General features: G+C 43.0%; 1 protein-coding gene across 1 annotated transcript; it reads left to right on the top strand.

Moving 5' to 3' along the window:
- Window positions 1-1,071: 1,071 nt before the first annotated feature.
- KCNV2 (potassium voltage-gated channel modifier subfamily V member 2) lies at window positions 1,072-17,201 on the top strand. The gene is made up of 2 exons (XM_007182303.2): window positions 1,072-2,466; window positions 16,920-17,201. Exons 1-2 carry the CDS (start codon window positions 1,072-1,074, stop codon window positions 17,199-17,201), a joined length of 1,677 nt encoding a protein of 558 aa, XP_007182365.2.
- The last annotated feature ends 2,538 nt before the right edge of the window (window positions 17,202-19,739 follow it).

Genomic DNA, 19,739 nt, shown 5'->3' with positions numbered 1-19,739 from the left:
GTGCTTGCATATGTAAGTATTTATATCACCTATAAAACCATGAGCAACTTGAGGGCCACAACTATGTCTCTGTCAAGTTTCCATCTCCAGCATCTAGCATCTAGCACAGTGCCTTACACATGGCAGGAGACTTTTTTTTTTTTAAGTGATGTCTTGAAGAGTGATGAAGACTTTTTCCTTGGAAGGAAGTCTGGTCACCATATATAGCAGCTGAGCGGGGCTGCAATACCCTAAGAACATCTACCCACCCATCCTGAGATTCTACCTTGAAACGTGTCCTTATCCTTTAAGAGAAGGGAGGGAGAGAGAGACAGAGACAAAGAGAGAGAAAGAAACTGAGACAGATTTAAACATCAGACTAGACTCCAGAGCAGTGCTGCTAAGAGGAATACATTTGGGGGAAAAAAATTGATCATGTGACTGGATGGGAAGAGATCATTTGAGATCTTCTAGGATCTAAACAAAAGATAAATGCTGAGAGGAAAAGTGACTGGTCAGGAGGTCCACTTTAAGCATTCTGTTGCTATCTCTGTCCCTGTTCATGGTGGGTTTACCTAGGGCAGAGGCTGCAACTTCAACAGTTAAGTGTCAAGACACAGGCACATACATTCTATAGCAAATTCAGTTGATTTCATCTCAGCACAGGGACACTGGGCACTTCCTAAGGGCAGGGTTGGCCGACATTTTTATTAGCAATCATCTCTGCCACCTTCTCATTATCTACAGATTTAAGACACATAATCATCCCCTAGGTCACAGAGTGGAGGGAGAGGGGGAGGAAACTGGCTAAGAGGCTCTAAATCCCTCCTAACACTTCTTCCCTATCAGCAAGATTAGAGCAGTCAACAGCCGTCTGCCTACGCGTTCAGACCCGGCAGGCTGGGCTGGGCTGGGCTGCCCAGGGCTTGAGGAGGGAGAGCTCTGAGGGCGAGGCTGCGGACCCCAGGTCTGCTGGTCCAGGCCGGTCTCTCTACAACGGTGCAGCACGTGATCCATCTACCAGTGGCAGTGAGCAGGCTGGGGACCCTACCACAACCAGGAGGGAAAAGCAAGGGTCCACTTCCTCCAGCCATGCTGAAACAGAATGAGAGGAGGCGGTCTTGGGGCTACAGGTCCTGGCATACTGCGGAGAGTGAAGACGCATCCCAGGCAGTGGGCAGCCAACAACGCAGGAGCATCTGCTCCGTGGGGACCCGCCTGGGCTCGCAGGCCAGCGTCCCGTCGTGGACCGAGGGCAACTATAACTACTACATCGACGAGGACGAGGATGGGGAGGAGGAGGAGGAGCAGTGGAAGGACGACCTGGCAGCGGAGGACCAGCAGCCCGGAGAGGCCACCACCAACCACGGCGAAGGCAGCACCGACGCTCCGGTCGTGTCCTCCACTCTGAACGTGAACGTGGGCGGCCACAGCTACCACCTGGAGTACGCCGAGCTGGCCAGCTACCCCAAGACGCGCCTGGGGCGCCTGGTCACCTCCACCAGCCGCAGCCGCCAGCTGGGCCTGTGCGACGATTACGAGGCGCAGACGGACGAATACTTCTTTGACCGCGACCCGGAGGTCTTCCAGCTCATCTACAACTTCTACGCGTCCGGGGTGCTGCTGGTGCGCGACGAGCTGTGCCCGCGCTGCTTCCTGGAGGAACTGGGCTACTGGGGCGTGCGGCTCAAGTACTCGCCGCGCTGCTGCCTCATCTGCTTCGAGGAGAGGCGCGACGAGCTGTGTGAACAGCTCAAGATCCAGCGCGAGCTGCGCGCCCAGGCGCAGGCCGAGGAGGCCGAGGAGCTCTTCCGAGACATGCGCTTTTACGGGCCGCAGCGGCGCCGCCTCTGGAACCTCATGGAGAAGCCCTTCTCGTCGGTGGCCGCCAAGGCCATCGGGGTGGCCTCCAGCCTCTTCGTGCTCATCTCCGTCGTGGCGCTGGCGCTCAACACGGTGGAGGAGATGCAGCAGCAGGCGGAGCAGGGCGTGGGCGGCGGCAACCCGCGGCCCTTTCTGGAGCACGTGGAGATGCTATGCATGGCTTTCTTCACGCTCGAGTTCCTGCTGCGCCTGGCCTCCACGCCCGACCTGCGGCGCTTCGCGCAGAGCGCCCTCAACCTGGTGGACCTGGTGGCCATCCTGCCACTCTACCTGCAGCTGCTGCTCGAGTGCTTCACGAGCGAGGACCAGGTGCGCGGCAAGGGCTCGCTGCACGAGCACGACCTCGAGACCATGGGCCGCGTGGGCCAGGTGCTGCGCGTCATGCGCCTCCTGCGCATCTTCCGCATCCTCAAGCTGGCGCGCCACTCCACCGGCCTGCGCGCCTTCGGCTTCACGCTGCGCCAGTGCTACCAGCAGGTGGGCTGCCTGCTGCTCTTCATCACCATGGGCATCTTCACCTTCTCTGAGGCCGTCTACTCCGTGGAGCACGACGTGCGTGGGACCAACTTCACCAGCATCCCCCACGCCTGGTGGTGGGCCGCGGTGAGCACCACGGCCGGCGGGCTTTCCCACCCACTTCCCCAGCCCGACAGACGCTGCTCCTCCCCTTCCTGGGTCATGCCACCTGGCTTGCTTTGTTCCCTCATCTTTCCCCTGCCTTGTTTAACGGCCATTGCTTTCTCCATTCCTTCCATGTCCCCAGCTTAAAAAAACAAAACATAAAAACAACAAAACAGAAAAAAAAAAAAAACAACGGGTGGGTGCTAAAAGGTTGGAAAGACATAGTCCAGTAAGAAAGACGGTAGTCCAGTAAGAAAGACGTAGTCCAAGAAATTTGGTGTGGTCTTAGTTATCTCCTAATCTAGATTTAGTCTTAATACCCCTGAGAGGCTGATTTTAAGGAGTAGTCATTGTTCACGTTCCTGGGAAGATTCGTCATCGTCATTCTTGTTACTTGTCCCTTATTGAACACCTATTGTCCTAAGTGGTTTGTAAAGCGTATCTTATTTCAGCATCACAACCATGTGAGGTGGTTAGGATCACTATTTTTTTAAGAGGAAAATTTTCCTTCAAATTTTGAAGGAAGCCGTCCATGTATGCAGGGGAGGAAATGAGACTTGGCTGAAGAGTGTCAACCCTCACTGAAATCCCACTGGTTCTAGCTAAATCTGAGCATCTAACACTGAAACTTGCTCCAATGCCACAAAAGTTCTTTCAGGACCTGGCATTATTGCCCCATTTTACAGCTAGAGGAATTGAGGTGCAGATAATTTGAGTTATAATAACAATTTAGACACACAGCTAAAGGTAGCAACGTGAGGACAAGCCTCTCCAGTTGCAAAATGCATGCCCTTTCCACAGCCCAGCACTGCCTCTTTCAAGCTTCAGTTTTTCTGCATGCCTTGCTTAATTTGCACTTAGTATATTAGTTACTTTTGTCATTTTCTTTGGTGTTTGCCTTTTATAATAATTTATGCCATTTACTCAAATATCTGTGTTTCTGATGTGCTAGACTAAATCCTTGGAAAATCCCTGAATCCCTGGAAATGCTGATTGGGTCTTCTAAGATCAGTGAACACGTTGACATATGTGCATAGGAAAGAACTGGGTGTATGCTTTCCTTATTTTTTTAAAGTAGATTGTTTGTAATGCCTTTAAAGACATTAAGCAAATATAACCAGTTTTTCCTATATTAGAAAGTGGATATTTTCAACATTAACATTGGATATGTTAGAACCCACAGTCTGGAGTTCTGATATGAACCTACCCAAGGCTCCTACTAATAGTGTAGCATAGTGGAATGGAAGATTTAGATTTAGATTCTAGTCCCAGATCTGCTAATAATTAACTGTGATCCTACATGATTAACTGTGAAACCTCACTCCCTACCTCCCTGTCCTCAGTTTCCTCATCTCAAAAGGGGAGGGTGTAGAGCTCTACAATTCAGTGAGGCTTGCTTCCCTGGAAAGCAGAGCTCTCATATGTACAACAAGATTTGTGAGCTTTCTTCAGTGATGGGATGATGTTAGGCTCTTCCAAACGAGCTGGCCAAATGCCGCTCCTCTGATCATATTCCAAATGACAAAAGGTCATCCCCATAGTAGATAAATCATGTGTACAGACGGGGTTGATGAAGGATGATTTGTTTCCAGCAAATGACATTTACTTTGGAGGTGAGTAAAGCAAGGAGGGAAAAGAGAAAATCCACATGCTGATGATATAATACCAAGTTTTAGAGAGTCAAGTTTCCATTCGTCCAAATATCTTAGAAGGCTAGCGTATGTAAGCTGCACCTAGTGGACCCTTTGATACTATATTTTGAATACACAAAACGTTTTTTACCTTTTGTATATTAATATAAAATTTTTGATAAGAATTCTATTGCTAATAATGAATTTTTCTTTTTAAAAATATTCCTGAAATGAACGCCTAGTGATCCCCTTTAATTTCTTGATGTGTTTATTGTTTAATAACATTTAAATTTTCAAATTATCCCCTTTTTAATATTAACAAAAATTATCTTACTCAAGGTCACTGTTTTCTATAGACTTTACAATAAAACTTGAATCACCATTCAGTTTCTATCTATAACAAATTTTACTAATTATTGCTTTTACCAATGTGAATTTTCTTTTGTAGCCATTATCTATATCAGGCACTATTTTCACAGGCCAAAATTTACACATGTCAACCTACCATTTACCAACCTTAACCTTTACCAATGACCTTCATCCATTTTATTCTCTGAGAATTATATATACTATTAAAAATCATTATGGATTAAAGACTGATAGGTTGTGTTCGTTTCTAAACTAACCTATGAAAACAATAGGAGCAACTCCCCTTGAACATTTGAGGACTGCTCTATTCCCCAGGACCAATATACTATTAACCCAATTCTTCTATATACTTCTTATGACATTGTATATTGTGTAGTAAGGGCCCTTATTTTCAATATAGCAAAGAGAAAAGAAGATGCCAAGTAAAAAGATGCAAAATATTAGGACCAATTCTTCACATAACCCACAAAAATCCATCTTCTTCATTCATTGAGCAAGATTATTTTTTAACATCTTTATTGGAGTATAATTGCTTTACAATGTTGTGTTAGTTTCTGCTATATAACAAAGTGAATCAGCTATAGGTACACATATATCCCCATATCCCTTCCCTCTTGCGTCTCCCTCCCAGCCTCCCTATCCTACCCCCCCCTAGGTGGACACAAAGCACCGAGCTTATCTCCCTGTGCTATGCGGCTTCTTCCCACAAGCTATCTATTTGGTAGTGTATATATGTCCATGCCACTCTCTCACTTCCTCCCAGCTTACCCTTCCGCCCCACCGTGTCCTCAAGTCCATTCTCTACGTCTGTGTCTTTATACCTGTCCTGCCCCTAGGTTCTTCAGAACCATTTTTTTTAGACTCCATATATGTGTGTTAGCATACGGTATTTGTTTTTCTCTTTCTGACTTACTTCACTATGTATGACAGACTCTAGGTCCATCCACCTCACTAAAAATAACTCATTTCTTTTTATGGCTGAGTAATATTCCATTGTATATATGTGCCACATCTTCTTTATCTATTCATCTGTCGATAGACACTTAGGTTGCTTCGATGTCCTGGCTATTGTAAATAGAACTGCAATGAATATTGTGGTACATGACTCTTTTTGAATTATGGTTTTCTCAGGGTATATGCCCAGTAGTGGGATTGGGGGGTCATACGGTAGTTCTATTTTTACTTTTTAAGGAACCTCCATACTGTTCTCAGTAGTGGCTGTATCAATTTACATTCCCACCAACAGTGCAAGAGGGTTCCCTTTTCTCCACACCCTCTACAGCATTTGTTGTTTGTAGATTTTTTGATGATGGCCATTCTGACGGGTGTGAGGTGATACCTCATTGTAGTTTTGATTTGCATTTCTCAAATGATTAGTGATGTTGAGCATCCTTTCATGTGTTTGTTGACAATCTGTATATCTTCTTTGGAGAAATGTCTGTTTAGGTCTTCTGCCCATTTCTGGATTCGATTGTTTGTTTTTTTTGATATTGATCTGCATGAGCTGCTTGTATATTTTGGAGATTAATCCTTTATCAGTTGCTTCGTTTGCAAATATTTTCTCCCATTCTGAGGGCTGTCTTTTTGTATTGTTTATGGTTTCCTTTGCTGTGAGAAAGCTTTTAAGTTTCATTAGGTCCCATTTGTTTATTTGTGTTTTTATTTCCATTTCTCTAGGAGGTGGGTCAAAAAGGATCTTGCTGTGATTTATGTCATAGAGTGTTCTGCCTATGTTTTCCTCTAAGAGTTTGATAGTGTCTGGCCTTACATTTAGGTCTTTAATCCATTTTGAGTTTATTTTTGTGTATGGTGTTAGGGAGTGTTCTAATTTCATTATTTTACATGTAGCTCTCCAGTTTTCCCAGCACCACTTATTGAAGAGACTATCTTTTCTCCATTGTATACTCTTGCCTCCTTTATCAAAGATAAAGTGACCATATGTGCATGGGTTTATCTCTGGACTTTCTATCCTGTTCCATTGATCTATATGTCTGTTTTTGTGCCAGTACCATACTGTCTTGATTACTGTAGCTTTGTAGTATAGACTGAAGTCAGGGAGCCTGATTCCTCCAGCTCCGTTTTTCTTTCTCAAGATTACTTTGGCTATTCAGGGTCTTTTGTGTTTCCATACAAATTGTAAAATTTTTTGTTCTAGTTCTGTGAAAAATGCCTTTGGTAGTTTGATAGAGATTGCACTGAATCTGTAGATTGCTTTGGGTAGTATAGTCATTTTCACAGTGTTGATTCTTCCAATCCAAGAACATGGTATATCTCTCTATCTGTTTGTATCATCTTTAATTTCTTTCATCAGTGTCTTACAGTTTTCTGCATACAGGTCTTTTGTCTCCTTAGGTAGGTTTATTCCTAGGTATTTTATTCTTTGTGTTGCAATGGTAAATGGGAGTGTTTCCTTAATTTCTCTTTCAAATTTTTCATCATTAGTGTATAGGAATGCAAGAGATTTCTGCGCATTAATTTTGTATCCTGCTACTTTACCAAATTCATTGATTAGCTCTAGTAGTTTTCTGGTAGCATTTTTAGGATTCTCTATGTATAGTGTCATGTCATCTGCAAACAGTGACAGTTTTACTTCTTTTTTTCTGATTTGGATTCCTGTTATTTCTTTTTTGTCTCTGAGATTGCTGTGGCTAAAAGTTACCAAACTATGTTGAATAATAGTGGTGAGAGTGGGCAACCTTGTCTTGTCCCTGATCTCAGAGGAAATGGTTTCAGTTTTCACCATTGAGAACAATGTTGGCTGTGGGTTTGTCATATATGGCCTTTATTATGTTGAGGTAGGTTCCCTCTATGCCTACTTTCTGGAGAATTTTTATCATAAATGGGCGTTGAATTTTGTCAAAAGCTTTTTCTGCATCTACTGAGATGATTATATGACTTTTATTCTTCAATTTGTTAATATGGTGTATCACATTGATTGATTTGCGTATATTGAAGAACCTTTGCATTCCTGGGATAAACCTCACTTGATCATGCTGTATGATCCTTTTAATGTGCTGTTGGATTCTGTTTGCTGGTATTTTGTTGAGGATTTTTGCATCTATGTTCATCAGTGATACTGGCCAGTAGTTTTCTTTCTTTGTGACATCCTTGTCTGGTTTTTGTATCAGGGTGATGGTGGCCTTGTAGAATGAGTTTGGGAGTGTTCCTCCCTCTGCTATATTTTGGAAGAGTTTGAGAAGGATAGGTGTTAGCTCTTCTCTAAATGTTTGATAGAATTCACCTGTGAAGCCATCTGGTCCTGGGCTTTTGTTTGTTGGAAGATTTTTAATCACAGTCTCAATTTCAGTGCTTGTGTTTGTCTGTTTATATTTTCTATTTCTTCCTGTTTCAGTCTCAGAAGGTTGTGCTTTTCTAAGAATTTGTCCATTTCTTCCAGGTTGTCCATTTTATTGGCATAGAGTTGCTTGTAGTAATCTCTAATGATCCTTTGTATTTCTGCAGTGTCAGTTGTTACTTCTCCTTTTTCATTTCTAATTCTGTTGATTTGAGTCTTCTCCCTTTTTTTCTTGATGAGTCTGGCTAATGGTTTATCAATTTTGTTTATCACCTCAAAGAACAAGCTTTTAGTTTTATTGACCTTTGCTATCATTTCCTTCATTTCTTTTTCATTTATTTCTGATCTGATCTTTATGATTTCTTTCCTTCTGCTAACTTCGGGGTTTTATTTGTTCTTCTTTCTCTAATTGCTTTACGTGTAAGGTTAGGTTGCTTATTTGAGATGCTTCTTGCTTCTTAAGGTAGGATTGTATTGCTGTAAACTTCCCTCTTAGAAATGCTTTTGCCGCATCCCATAGGTTTTGGGTTGTCATGTTTTCATTGTCATTTGTTTCTAGGTATTTTTTGATTTCCTCTTTGATTTCTTCAGTGATCCCTTGGTTATTTAGTAGTGTATGGTTTAGCCTCCATGTATTTGTATTTTTTACAGATTTTTTCCTGTAATTGATATCTAGTCTCATAGTGTTGTGGTCAGAAAAGATACTTGATACAATTTCAATTTTCTTAAATTTACCAAGGCTTGATTTGTGACCCAAGATATGATCTATCCTGGAGAATGTTCCGTGAGCACTTGAGAAGAAAGTGTATTCTGTTGTTTTTGGATGGAATGTCTTATAACTATCAATTTAGTCCATCTTGTTTAATGTATCATTTAAAGCTTGTGTTTCCTTATTTATTTTCATTTTGGATGATGTCCATTGGTGAAAGTGGGATGTTAAAGTCGTGTTACTGTCGATTTCCCCTTTTATGGCTGTTAGCATTTGCCTTATGTATTGAGGTGCTCCTATGTTGGGTGCATAAATATTTACAATTGTTATATCTTCTTCTTGGATTGATCCCCTGATCATTCTGTAGTGTCCTCTTTTGTCTCTTGAAATAGTCTTTCTTTTAAAGTCTATTTTGTCTAATATGAGAATTGCTACTCCAGCTTTCTTTTGATTTCCATTTGCATGGAATATCTTTTTCCATCCCCTCACTTTCAGCCTGTATGTGTCCCTAGGTCTGAAGTTGGTCTCTTGTAGACAGCATATATACGGGTCTTGTTTTTGTATCCATTCAGCCAGTCTATGTCTTTTGGTTGGAGCATTTAATCCATTTATATTTAAGGTAGTTATCATTATGTATGTTCTTATTACCATTTTCTTAATTGTTTTCGGTTTGTTATTGTAGGTCTTTATCTTCTCTTGTGTTTCCTGCCTAGAAAAGTTCCTTTAGCATTTGTTGTAAAGCTGGTTTGGTGGTGCTGAATTCTCTTAGCTTTTGCTTGTCTGTAAAGGTTTTAATTTCTCTGTCGAATCTGAATGAGGTCCTTGCTGGGCAGAGTAATCTTGATTGTAGGTTTTTTCCTTTCATCACTTTAAATATGTCCTGCCACTCCCTTCAGGCTTGCAGAGTTTCTGCTGAAAGATCAGCTGTTAACATACAAGGGAATCCCTATAAGGGTATTTGTTGCTTTTCCCTTGGTGCTTTTAATATTTTTTCTTCTTATTTAATTTTTGATAGTTTGATTATTATGTGTCTTGGCGTGTTTCTCCTTGGATTTATCCTGTATGGGACTCTGTGCTTCCTGGACTTGATTGACTATTTCCTTTCCCATATTAGGGAATTTTTCAACCATAATCTCTTCAAACATTTTCTCAGTCCCTCTCTTTTTCTGTTCTTCTTCTGGGACCCCTATAGTTCGAATGTTGGTGCGTTCAATGTTGTCCCAGAGGTCTCTGAGACTGTCCTCAATTCTTTTCATTCTTTTTTCTTTATTCTACTCTGTGGTAGTTATTTCTACTATTTTATCTTCCAGGTCATTTATGCGTTCTTCTACCTCAGTTATTCTACTATTGATTCCTTCTAGAGAATTTTTAATTTCATTTATTGTGTTGTTCATCATTGTTTGTTTGCTCTTTAGTTCTTCTAGGTCCTTGTTAATCGTTTCTTGTATTTTCTCCATTCTATTTCCAAGATTTTGGATCATCTTTACTATCATTACTCTGAATTCTTTTTCCGGTAGACTGCCTGTTTCCTCTTCCTTTGATTGGTCTGGTGGGTTTTTACCTTGCTCCTTCATCTGCTGTGTGTTTTTCTGTCTTCTCATTTTGCTTATCTTACTGTGTTTGGGGTCTCCTTTTCCCAGGCTGCAGGTTCGTAGTTCCCGTTGTTTTTGGTGTCTGCCCCCAGTGGCTAAGGTTGTTTCAGTGGGTTGTGTAGGCTTCCTTGTGGAGGGGACTGCTGCCTGTGTTCTGGTGGATGAGGCTGGATCTTGTCTTTCTGGTGGGCAGGACCGCGTCCGGCAGTGTGTTGTGGGGTGTCTGTGACCTTAGTATGATTTTAGGCAGCCTGTCTGCTGATGGGTGGGGCTGTGTTCCTGTCTTGCTAGTTGTTTGCCATGGGGTGTCCAGCACTGGAGGTGAGCAAGATTTTTTTGAGCACTTAGTGTGCCAAGCAGTATTATAAATACTAGGGATACCGAGTAATAAGAAAAAAAAAAGGTGAAATTTTTTCCCTCATGGAGTTTACATCCTAATGGAGAAAGATAATGAATCATTTCAGATATGAGTGTGTCTTATATAGGATAATAGGATAGAGAGTGATCTGGGTGGCAGAATCTACCTTTGATGGACTAGTGGAATAGTCAGAGAAGCCTTCTTGGAGAAGATGACATTGAACTAAATCTTGAATGATGAGAAGGAAGTCATCTAAATAGACATGACCAAGCAGACATGAGAATCTGAGAAGTAGAATCCTAAAAGTAACTCTGATCCAATATTCTCCAAGCATTTTATTGATCATACATCTCATAATTTTAAAAATTCTGAGCACACACCCATGATAAATATGTGTTTAGTTAATCATAAGTTATAAGCTATTTATTGCTATAATAACAATGCATCACAAACCACCCCAAAATTCAGTGGCTCGAAACGTCAAGCATCTATTTGCCTTGTGAGTTTGCAAGTCAGCAACTCAGGCTGGTTTCAAGTACAAGGTTAGAAGAACCTTGGACTGGTGTCAGCTGCTCACATCACAGTCTGATGGTCAGCTGGCTGACAGCTGGATGAAGAAGGAGACTAGGCCTTTCATCATCCAGCAGGCATGTATCCATGGCCGTGGCAAAGGGCAAGAGAGAGAGAGTGCAAGCCCAATCATGCAAGCACTGATAAGCTTCTGTTCATGACACTTGCTCAACTCATTGGCCAAAGCGAGTCACAAGGCCAAACTCAGAGTCAAAGGGAAGAGCAGGTTAGCCCACTCACTGTAGGAAAGCACTGCAAAGTTATATGCAAAGAGCTTGGATACAGGAAGATACAAAGAATTGGGTCCAGTAATACAATCATTGTACTGCATTAAGATATTACTGCTCAAATATATTATGTGTATCAGAAAACATACACTCACACATTGAAAATGTAAAGAGGTAAGGAAAAACAGGATTGGTATTTTCTTGCCCCACTCCAGTGCTGTAGCCCTTGTGGTATATTCACCCACATTAGGGACAGGTTCTCTAATCCCTCCCTCCATGTGTTTTTAGTACTCTCAGACAACTCCAAAATCTGACTTGTTTTTAATAATCTCCCCTCTCTCTATGCCAAGGATCCTGCAACCTTCCTCTGTAATTCAACTCGGGTTTTTAAGAGAAACACAGTAATTTTCATTAATGTGAATTCTCCTACAGCTGCAGAACAAATCCCTCATGGACACTCATGTCTGCAAATGCTCATGCATTAGGATATAAGATAGACCCATCCTACTCATCTGTCAAACGGAGGTTATTTGTAAGCACTAATGTAATAGGAAACATATGTAAAAACACTAGCCTGTATGCTATCCTCAGTAAATAGAAGCTACCATATCTGACTAGTTGATAGCCTTTATCACATGGAAGCAATAACCTTTGCTTCCAGTTTCATTTTTGGGAAAATAAAACAGAAGTGATTCCTTCTCTCCTGGGGAAAAGGGAGAGGCTGTAAGATGAACAAAAGGGTCAGCCGTTCTATCTTGGGAGAGTTTCTGAGTGTCCAAATAAACAGGCCCATGCCTGGAGCAGCTCCAGCCGTGTTGGGACTCTCCGAGTTGCCTGGGTGTGGGAAATGCTCGGCATAGCTCAACAAGAACAATTAGCTCTATGATGAGGCTGTAAGCTTTGGCCTCTGTTGTGGCTATGTTTTTAAGGAGAAAAGGACAATTGGACTGTTCAATAGACCATTTCCTTCTGAGCTTTCCAGAGCAAGTTAAAGCTGTAGAAACTACATAGGAAACTATGTCATGAACTCATTCCTTCAAAATTCATGAAAACTATCTCTAGCTGAAGCATCAGATAGTTGTAGCCCAGAGACCTTGTTTCTATCTTTGTTTTCCTCAAGTATGTTATCATTTCCTTGCAAATAGGTGGCACTTAGAAGATCACTGAGATTTATTTTATTTTATTTTTATTGATTGCTTGCTTGCTTTGAGAAGACCCCTTTGGAAGGTGAATCAGGATAACAGAAAACAAAACGTGGGATATTTTAAACAGAAGGAAATCGATACAGGGAGATAGATACATAGGCTGGAAGAGCAAAAAGGAGAAAGTGAGATAACCCAAAGATTGGTAACTGTAGGAAATAGGGTTGGCCCCAGAACTGGGGAGACAAACGGGAGAGGGTAGAGTTACTGGAGCCTAGGAGTACAGAGAAGGAACCACTGTGTAGCTGTTGCCAGACCCCTAAGATGGCATCACGAGGCTGGTGCTGGGTGTGCTGAAAGATGCCTGAGCCATAGCTATCTGCTATTGTTGAAGGATGATGACAGAACCCAGAAACAGGAAGAGAGACTCTTACTTCCTCATTCCATCTTCTAGTCTCCCACCCGTGTCTCTCATTGGCAGAACCTAACCAGAAGACAGCAGGCAACGAAATCTGGGAAATGTAGTTTGCATCCTCCCAGCCGCTGAATTACAAAAAAGAGCACAGAAGGGTATCGGGCTTAGGGCTGAGAGATAATGAGTAAATGTCTGGCACAGAAGGCATTAAAGTTCTCCTAGCTTCTTCAGAAATAGCACAGGAGCCATAAAGGGGGGCAAAGGCTCTTAGGCACTTTTATAACTTTTGATCTGGCGGACTCCTGATTTTGCGGTGGTCCCCTTCCGTCTCTCTAAACGCCTCCTGTTGGCCAATATAACTTGAGCGGGACGTGATAGAATTGTAGAGGGCAGGGAGAAGTAGCAAGTAAGCTGAGGATGTGGAGGGCATTGTCACTATTGTGTACCTTTCTAGGAATAGATCCCAAACTTGCCTTAGCTTCTGCACACCTCCCCCTTATTGTACAATTTATGTACATGTCAGAACTTTCATATATGGATGAGGCCGGTTGTTCTTTTCAAGGTGATTACCCATGACCTCATTCTAACAGTGTTTCCACTGATCAAAACATTTTTTGAATTCCACTGAGGAATTATCTTCAGCGCCTGTGACATGTCCATTTATTAATACTTCTTTGTAGTGGGGCTAAATCTTTACTTTTTTGAAGGTGGATTCAATATTTTTAAATAGTCAAGACCCTTGAGTTGAAGACCGGCACCTAGAGTTAACCCTCAAGGGGAATAAGAACACTTGTTTCAAGGTCATGCCACTGAATCTTCTGTGCAGATTATAATCCCAAAGAGGAATTCCTAAAATATTTGTAGCAACAGCAGCATGGGTAAGCTAAATAGAGCCTTTGAAGCTAAATCCTTTAAAGGACAACATGCATTGAAGTATGTAATAATTTTAACCAGAAAATGTTAGTCTTTACGACCTCGAATTCTTTGGGAAAACTAAGAAGAGGTGTTAATTCTTTTGAAAAATCAGTTTTATTCCCTGAGATCATAATTCCTAGATGCAGGGATTACTGGGTGCTAAAATGTAATCTGTGCGTAGATCATTATGAAGGAAACAAACATTCCTTGCTGAAGGAGAAATTCAAGTATACTTATTCTAAAGTTTCAGAGAAAAACTGGATGCTTGTTCTCCTGGTAATGTTTAGTGGGTCAGGATTTGCTGATTAGTGGGTGAGCTGCTAGGGAAAGGTTACATTCTGGCTTTGGGGATCCAATGGCTAGGGAAAATATGTAAATTTTCAACGGAATGGTAAGTTTCCAGTTTACAGAGAGGCTGAGCCAGTCAGTTTTTTCAGGATATTAAGATGGATTGCAGAAATTGCAGTCACATGTCCAAACCCCACTCCTGCTAATGTGAGAACTCACTCTGGGAGGTCACTTTGGTCCTTCTGGGACCTTCCATTTTTCATGCTCATTCAGGGAGAAATGGTTTGGCCTGTGGAACGTGGAGAAAAAGTTTCCAAAAGCCAAGGAATCCAGAGGTCCTCTGGAGCCAAGAAGCAAGAAGCAGATCACCGGTTGAGTCAAACAGAACAGTGCATAAATTAGCTATGCATTTTGAACAAATTCTTCAGAACCAGTCTTATAGAGTCTCGTATCAGAAGAGATCTTTTCTCTAAAAATAGAGATCCAAGACATACAAAAATATTTAGACCATATTATGCACATCAAATATTTAATCTTCCTTCAGCCAATTCTCTTTGCTTTTGGCTTTTTGCTCAAAGTTCAGCCAAAAAAAAGAAAAAAGAAATTGGGGTTGGGAGAGAAGCAAAGCCAGTGTGGGGACTGAGCAGAAGTTTAAATTAGGTACTTTGTCTCAATTACTTTCCTTCCTCTGTATCCTCCTATCTCCAACCCTCCCCCCAATCCTGGACACTTGAGGGGCTGGTTTACACCAAAGCCTCTGCTTTGGCCTTTCATGGATGCTTCCTGTTCTGAAACTACCCCTTCCTGTCACTCGCTCTTATATCCAAACTCCCTTTAGGCCTCCTCCAGGGAAAGTCGACTGACTAAACTTTCACACAGAGGTGTGAGTGACAGGGTTAGTGACAAATGAAAGCTGTTCACACACCTGGACAGAGATCTGACTCGGGTTCTTTTACTTTCAGCGTGGCCAGTTACAAGAAATACACACACACACACACACACACGCAGAGCAAGCTTTTTTTTTTTTTGTACGATTAGCTCACGATCTTATTTTATCACTGCCTCTCATGGCCCTTTGGTCGAGAAGGTGGGAAAAGCAGATTCTCTACTGGAGACAGAGTGTCCCCCCGAGTCTCCCTCACACAGCATTCGCAGGAGCCAGGGAGGAGCTTCTTTCCACAGCCCGCTGGTCTAACAAGCACAAGAACTAACATTATCCCTTACACACCCTGTGCGGTTCCTTCAGTTCCTGTAACAATCCTATGAGGTGCGCACTATTATTCTCTCCACGTTTCAAAAGCAGAAACTGAGGCAGAGAGAATTTAGGCGACTTGCCCAAATCCCACGGCTGGGAAGTGGATTCAGGCCCATGTGGCCCTAGTGCCACACCTGCTTCCTTAACCTAGTCGACACCCTCCTGCCTCTCATAGATGCTGCCTTGTGTTTCTCCACTGTGAGAAGGGCAGCCCAGCGCTCAGCAGTTCTCTCCCCGGAGACGGTGTAGTAAGAGGTAGTGTGTCACCCATCCCAAGAGGAGTTGCAACTTTCCCCTTTTTATGGGCTGGATGGAGCTTTGGTTCTTATCAGCTCCCCCAGATTTGCCCAGCTGGCCCACGTCTCCATTTCATTCTAACTAATCAATCATACTTACTCTAAGTTCAAAGTAATCCTTACATCATCGCAACAAAAATGTTTACATTTCTAAGTTAAAGGCTGTCTCTGTACAGATCAACAGGGTGACTGTACATTTTATAAAAGCATATGCTGGAAGACTGTGCGACGACACAAATCGATGAAGCCAGTGCTGCCCCCTGGAGTTGTGCGATGCACAGTTTTTTCAACTGTAATCAACAGCCCTGCCTAAAAGGCTTCTAGTAATTTTGCCAAGAGTCTGGGGACCAAAGGGAGTCTTAGTACATGAGGCATAAAAAACAGGTCCCGAGAGATTTTTCTGGGTTTTCTCCGGCTACATTGACTGATAACTAGTCCCGTGGGTATCTGCATTTTAAAACAGAAGCTTGTTAACCTAAATAAATCTCTAATTAGTGGAATTTAAAGCAGTGTGACAAGTGTGATGGGAAGACTTTCATGCAGGGTGAACATATTTTTGGTCGGTGATGTCTTACAAAAGTCCCTTCGCAAAATAATGAGTGTGTCTCTCCAGACATTTGCAATTAAAGCACCTTCATGTAAAATATCTCATTTGACTGCATAACAACTCTGAGAACTATTACAATTGTCTCTATTTTAAGGATGAGAGAAGGACCACAGAGGAGGTTGCTTAATGCTTTTTGCGTGCCTGACACTGTGTGAAGTGCTTTATAATCATTTTCTTATTTAGTCTTCACAAGAATCCCGAGAGTTAGTTATTATCCTCCTGATTTAGATGCAGGAACCAAGGCTTAGAGACTCTGAATGTTTTGCCCAAGGTCACTCAGCTGGGAAGGGTCAGAGTCAGGACTTGAACCCAGGTCTGACTGATTCTAAGCCCAAGCTCTTTCCCGTACGTGTATCATGTAGGCAAATCCAGGGACTCAGTCCTAAATTTGGCCCCAGCTGAAGGGAGGCAAAGACCTACATTTATTGAGCCTATTCTATGCCAGAAACTTCACACACGTTATTCTTCTGTGCCCTTCACAACAACCCTTTAAAGTAGATATAACTCCCCTGTATTGTATGTAAGAAAATTGATAAGTGATAGGGTTTAAACCCAAGCCTTTCAGCTCCAAAGCTTATGTTCTTTCCATGCCTCAGGTCTTGCAGGCAACCTTTCCAGTACCTCCTAAAGCTGACTCCGTGAGGAGCTATTATACGACCCACGTGCACCTTCAGCGGGACGGAAGACACCTCCCTGCCTGGTCCTCCCCCTTTCTTCTCCTCACTCCCGATGCTGACAATTCCATTCTACTTTCCTCCCCTCACAGGTGAGCATCTCCACTGTGGGCTATGGAGACATGTACCCAGAGACTCACCTGGGCCGGCTTTTTGCCTTCCTCTGCATCGCTTTCGGGATCATCCTCAACGGGATGCCCATTTCCATCCTCTACAACAAATTCTCCGATTACTACAGCAAGCTCAAGGCTTACGAGTACACCGCCATACGAAGGGAAAGGGGGAATGTGGAGTTCATGCAGAGAGCCAGAAAGAAGATAGCTGAGTGCTTGGCCGGAAGCAACCCACAGCCCAACCCAAGGCAAAATAATTAATATTTGTTAGGATGTGCGGCTGGTCGATGCCATGAATTTCAAGGCTTCCTTCATCCTTCCTTTTTTTTTATTATCAGGATTAACAGTGAAAGGACACGTGAAGCAGATGTACACAAAAGGCATTCAGTTCACAAAAATCTACCTCTAGAAATGTTCATTTTGGCCCAAACTCAGACCGCCTCATGTTACTCTGTAACTAACAGTGTTGTGTAAGATACTGACCTTCCCAATGACATTGATATTGAAACCTCCTTGAGGGGAGCAACAGCTTAGATTTCTCTTGTAGCTTCTCATGGCTTTTCGATAAATACTTTCGGACTTGAGTTGACTTCAGAAGAATTTCCCTGATTGAAAGAAAAAAGCATTCTTAATTGTCTAGAGAGAGGGAGTGTTGCGGCAGGTACTATACGAGCTTTGGAGTTAGACCAACCTCAGTCAGAAGCTCAGATCTACCAGCTGTTCAATTTGGGGCAAGTTACTTTTAACTGTCTGAGCCTCAGTTTCTTCAACTTTAAAAGGTTTCCTAGTAATATGAGCATGGAGATTGGAGATACTACTTGTAAATGCTCAATAAATGGTAGCTGCTAAAATTGTCTGAGTAGGTATTGTGTAGTAGATTCTTGACTGGTGGTTCTCATTCAAGGGAGATTTCGTCCACCCCTCCCCCACTTGCCCCAGGACATTTGGCAATGCCTAGAGATGGTTTCGATTGTCACCACTGTGACAGAGGATGAGAGGGGCTACTGGGACTAGTAGGCAGAGACCTGGGTTACTACTAAGCATGCTCAGGACAGCCCTATCACAAAGAATTATCTGATCCAGAATGTCAGTAGTGACAAAGTTGAGAAACCCTGGTCTAGCCATAATGTGGGTGTCCCCAGACCTGACTGTGACGCATGCCCGAGGGTGTTAGTCCCCCTCCCTAGACAGGAGCCCCTACATGTCCTCACCTCTCAGAGCCTCCTTTTTCTCTGCTTTCCATGAAAAAACAAAAGCAAACCAAAAACAAAAAAACAAAAAACACTGCCTTTTGGACAACTGTTCTGGGCTAAGCACTGAACGAAAGCAGTTAAATGGACGTGGCCCTCTGCTCTGGGCACCACCTGTGGGTCAGAAAACCAATTCCTACAGGTCCTTTCTCTCCCTGCCCCCGTCTCCTCTTAATTCCTTCCTTCTTCCGTAAGACTGTTGGACAGTGAAATCCTGGGATTTAAAGGCACTTTTGAACTGAACAAACAGAGGTTGCCCCTGTAACTAGGGGCTTGCCATGCCAACTATCAAATTTGTCTCAGGGCATGATCGGATCTCCAATTGAATCGTAAAAATAAGAGTAATCATTTTGTGCGTTCTTACACTGACAGGCACTATGGGCTGCACTTTAGAATATATAACTCCATTTACTCCTTCATCTATCCCTAAATAAGTTGTCATATTCCTTTTTTATTTAGGAAGAAATAGGCTCAGAGAGGTTCAGTAATTAGGCCAAGTTCACACAACCAGTAAATGGTAGGACCAAGCTTTGAGCCCAGGTCTGTCTGATCCCTAAAGCTCTTGCTCGAAATCTAAACTTTTGGTTCTCAGACTGCATCAGGGTTTGTGAAACACAGAGTGCCAGGCCCCACCCCCAGACTGGCTGATCAGGAGGTCCAGGCCCCACCCCCAGACTGGCTGATCAGGAGGTCCAGGCCCCACCCCCAGACTGGCTGATCAGGAGGTCCAGGCCCCACCCCCAGACTGGCTGATCAGGAGGTCCAGGTGGGGCCCAAGGATGTGCCTTTCTACTAAGTACCAGGTGATGCCGCTGCTGTGGTCCATGGACCACATTCTGAGAACTATAGTCTAAATCACTTCACTCTGCCCCTCCCACAGGGAGCTCTGAATATGAAAGTAGGGGGCACCTGGTGAGAACTAGGTCTAGATCTCCTGATCTCCTAAGTCCTAAGCATCCTTAACATCGTTATAAATGACCTGGTACCTAAAGGATGGACAGAAGCCCTACTGTTGGAAGGCAGCTAGATAAAATAGGTTGCCCAGGTAAACCTGAATTTCAGATAAATCACAAATAATTTTTAGCAGAAGTATGTTCCAAATATTGCATGGTATATACTTCTACTAAAAAGTTATCTCTTGTTTATCTGCAATTCAAATTTAAGTGGGTGTCCAGTAGCCTCATTTGCTAAATCCAGCAACACTATACCATTGTTTTTCAGAGACAAAGGTTACTCACATGGATGGAAATCACCCCCAGGTCCTAAACCCCACCCAAACATCAGGCCCCTCAGCCAAGGGGGACTTCTCTCCCCTCTTGCCAAATAAGAGAGGGAGGAATTTCAAATCGGGATCCTTGACAGAAACAATCATGAAAACAGAGTTACAGCAGGCAGGAGATCTGGAGCGCAGCTTTCAGAACCACCTGACCTTCTCAATGCAACAGCCACCCCTTCCCTGGGAGGGGTCTGTTGATGAAATGCATCCTCTGGGGCTGTTGAGGACACAGGGAATAGGAAGGACCAGTGTCCATCACCCCTCCCTCTGCTC

This window comes from Balaenoptera acutorostrata, chromosome 6 (assembly GCF_949987535.1).
Source record: "Balaenoptera acutorostrata chromosome 6, mBalAcu1.1, whole genome shotgun sequence".
NCBI classification, from domain to species: Eukaryota; Metazoa; Chordata; class Mammalia; order Artiodactyla; family Balaenopteridae; genus Balaenoptera; species Balaenoptera acutorostrata.
This window is presented reverse-complemented; position numbering and strand designations above follow the sequence as displayed.

Coding starts and splice junctions, on each gene's coding strand:
- KCNV2 (XM_007182303.2), top strand. CDS start 1,072: ATGCTGAAACAGAATGAGAGGAGGCGGTCTTGGGGCTACAGGTCCTGG. Junction 2,467..16,919: donor ACGCCTGGTGGTGGGCCGCG/GTGAGCACCACG, acceptor CTCCCCTCACAG/GTGAGCATCTCCACTGTGGG.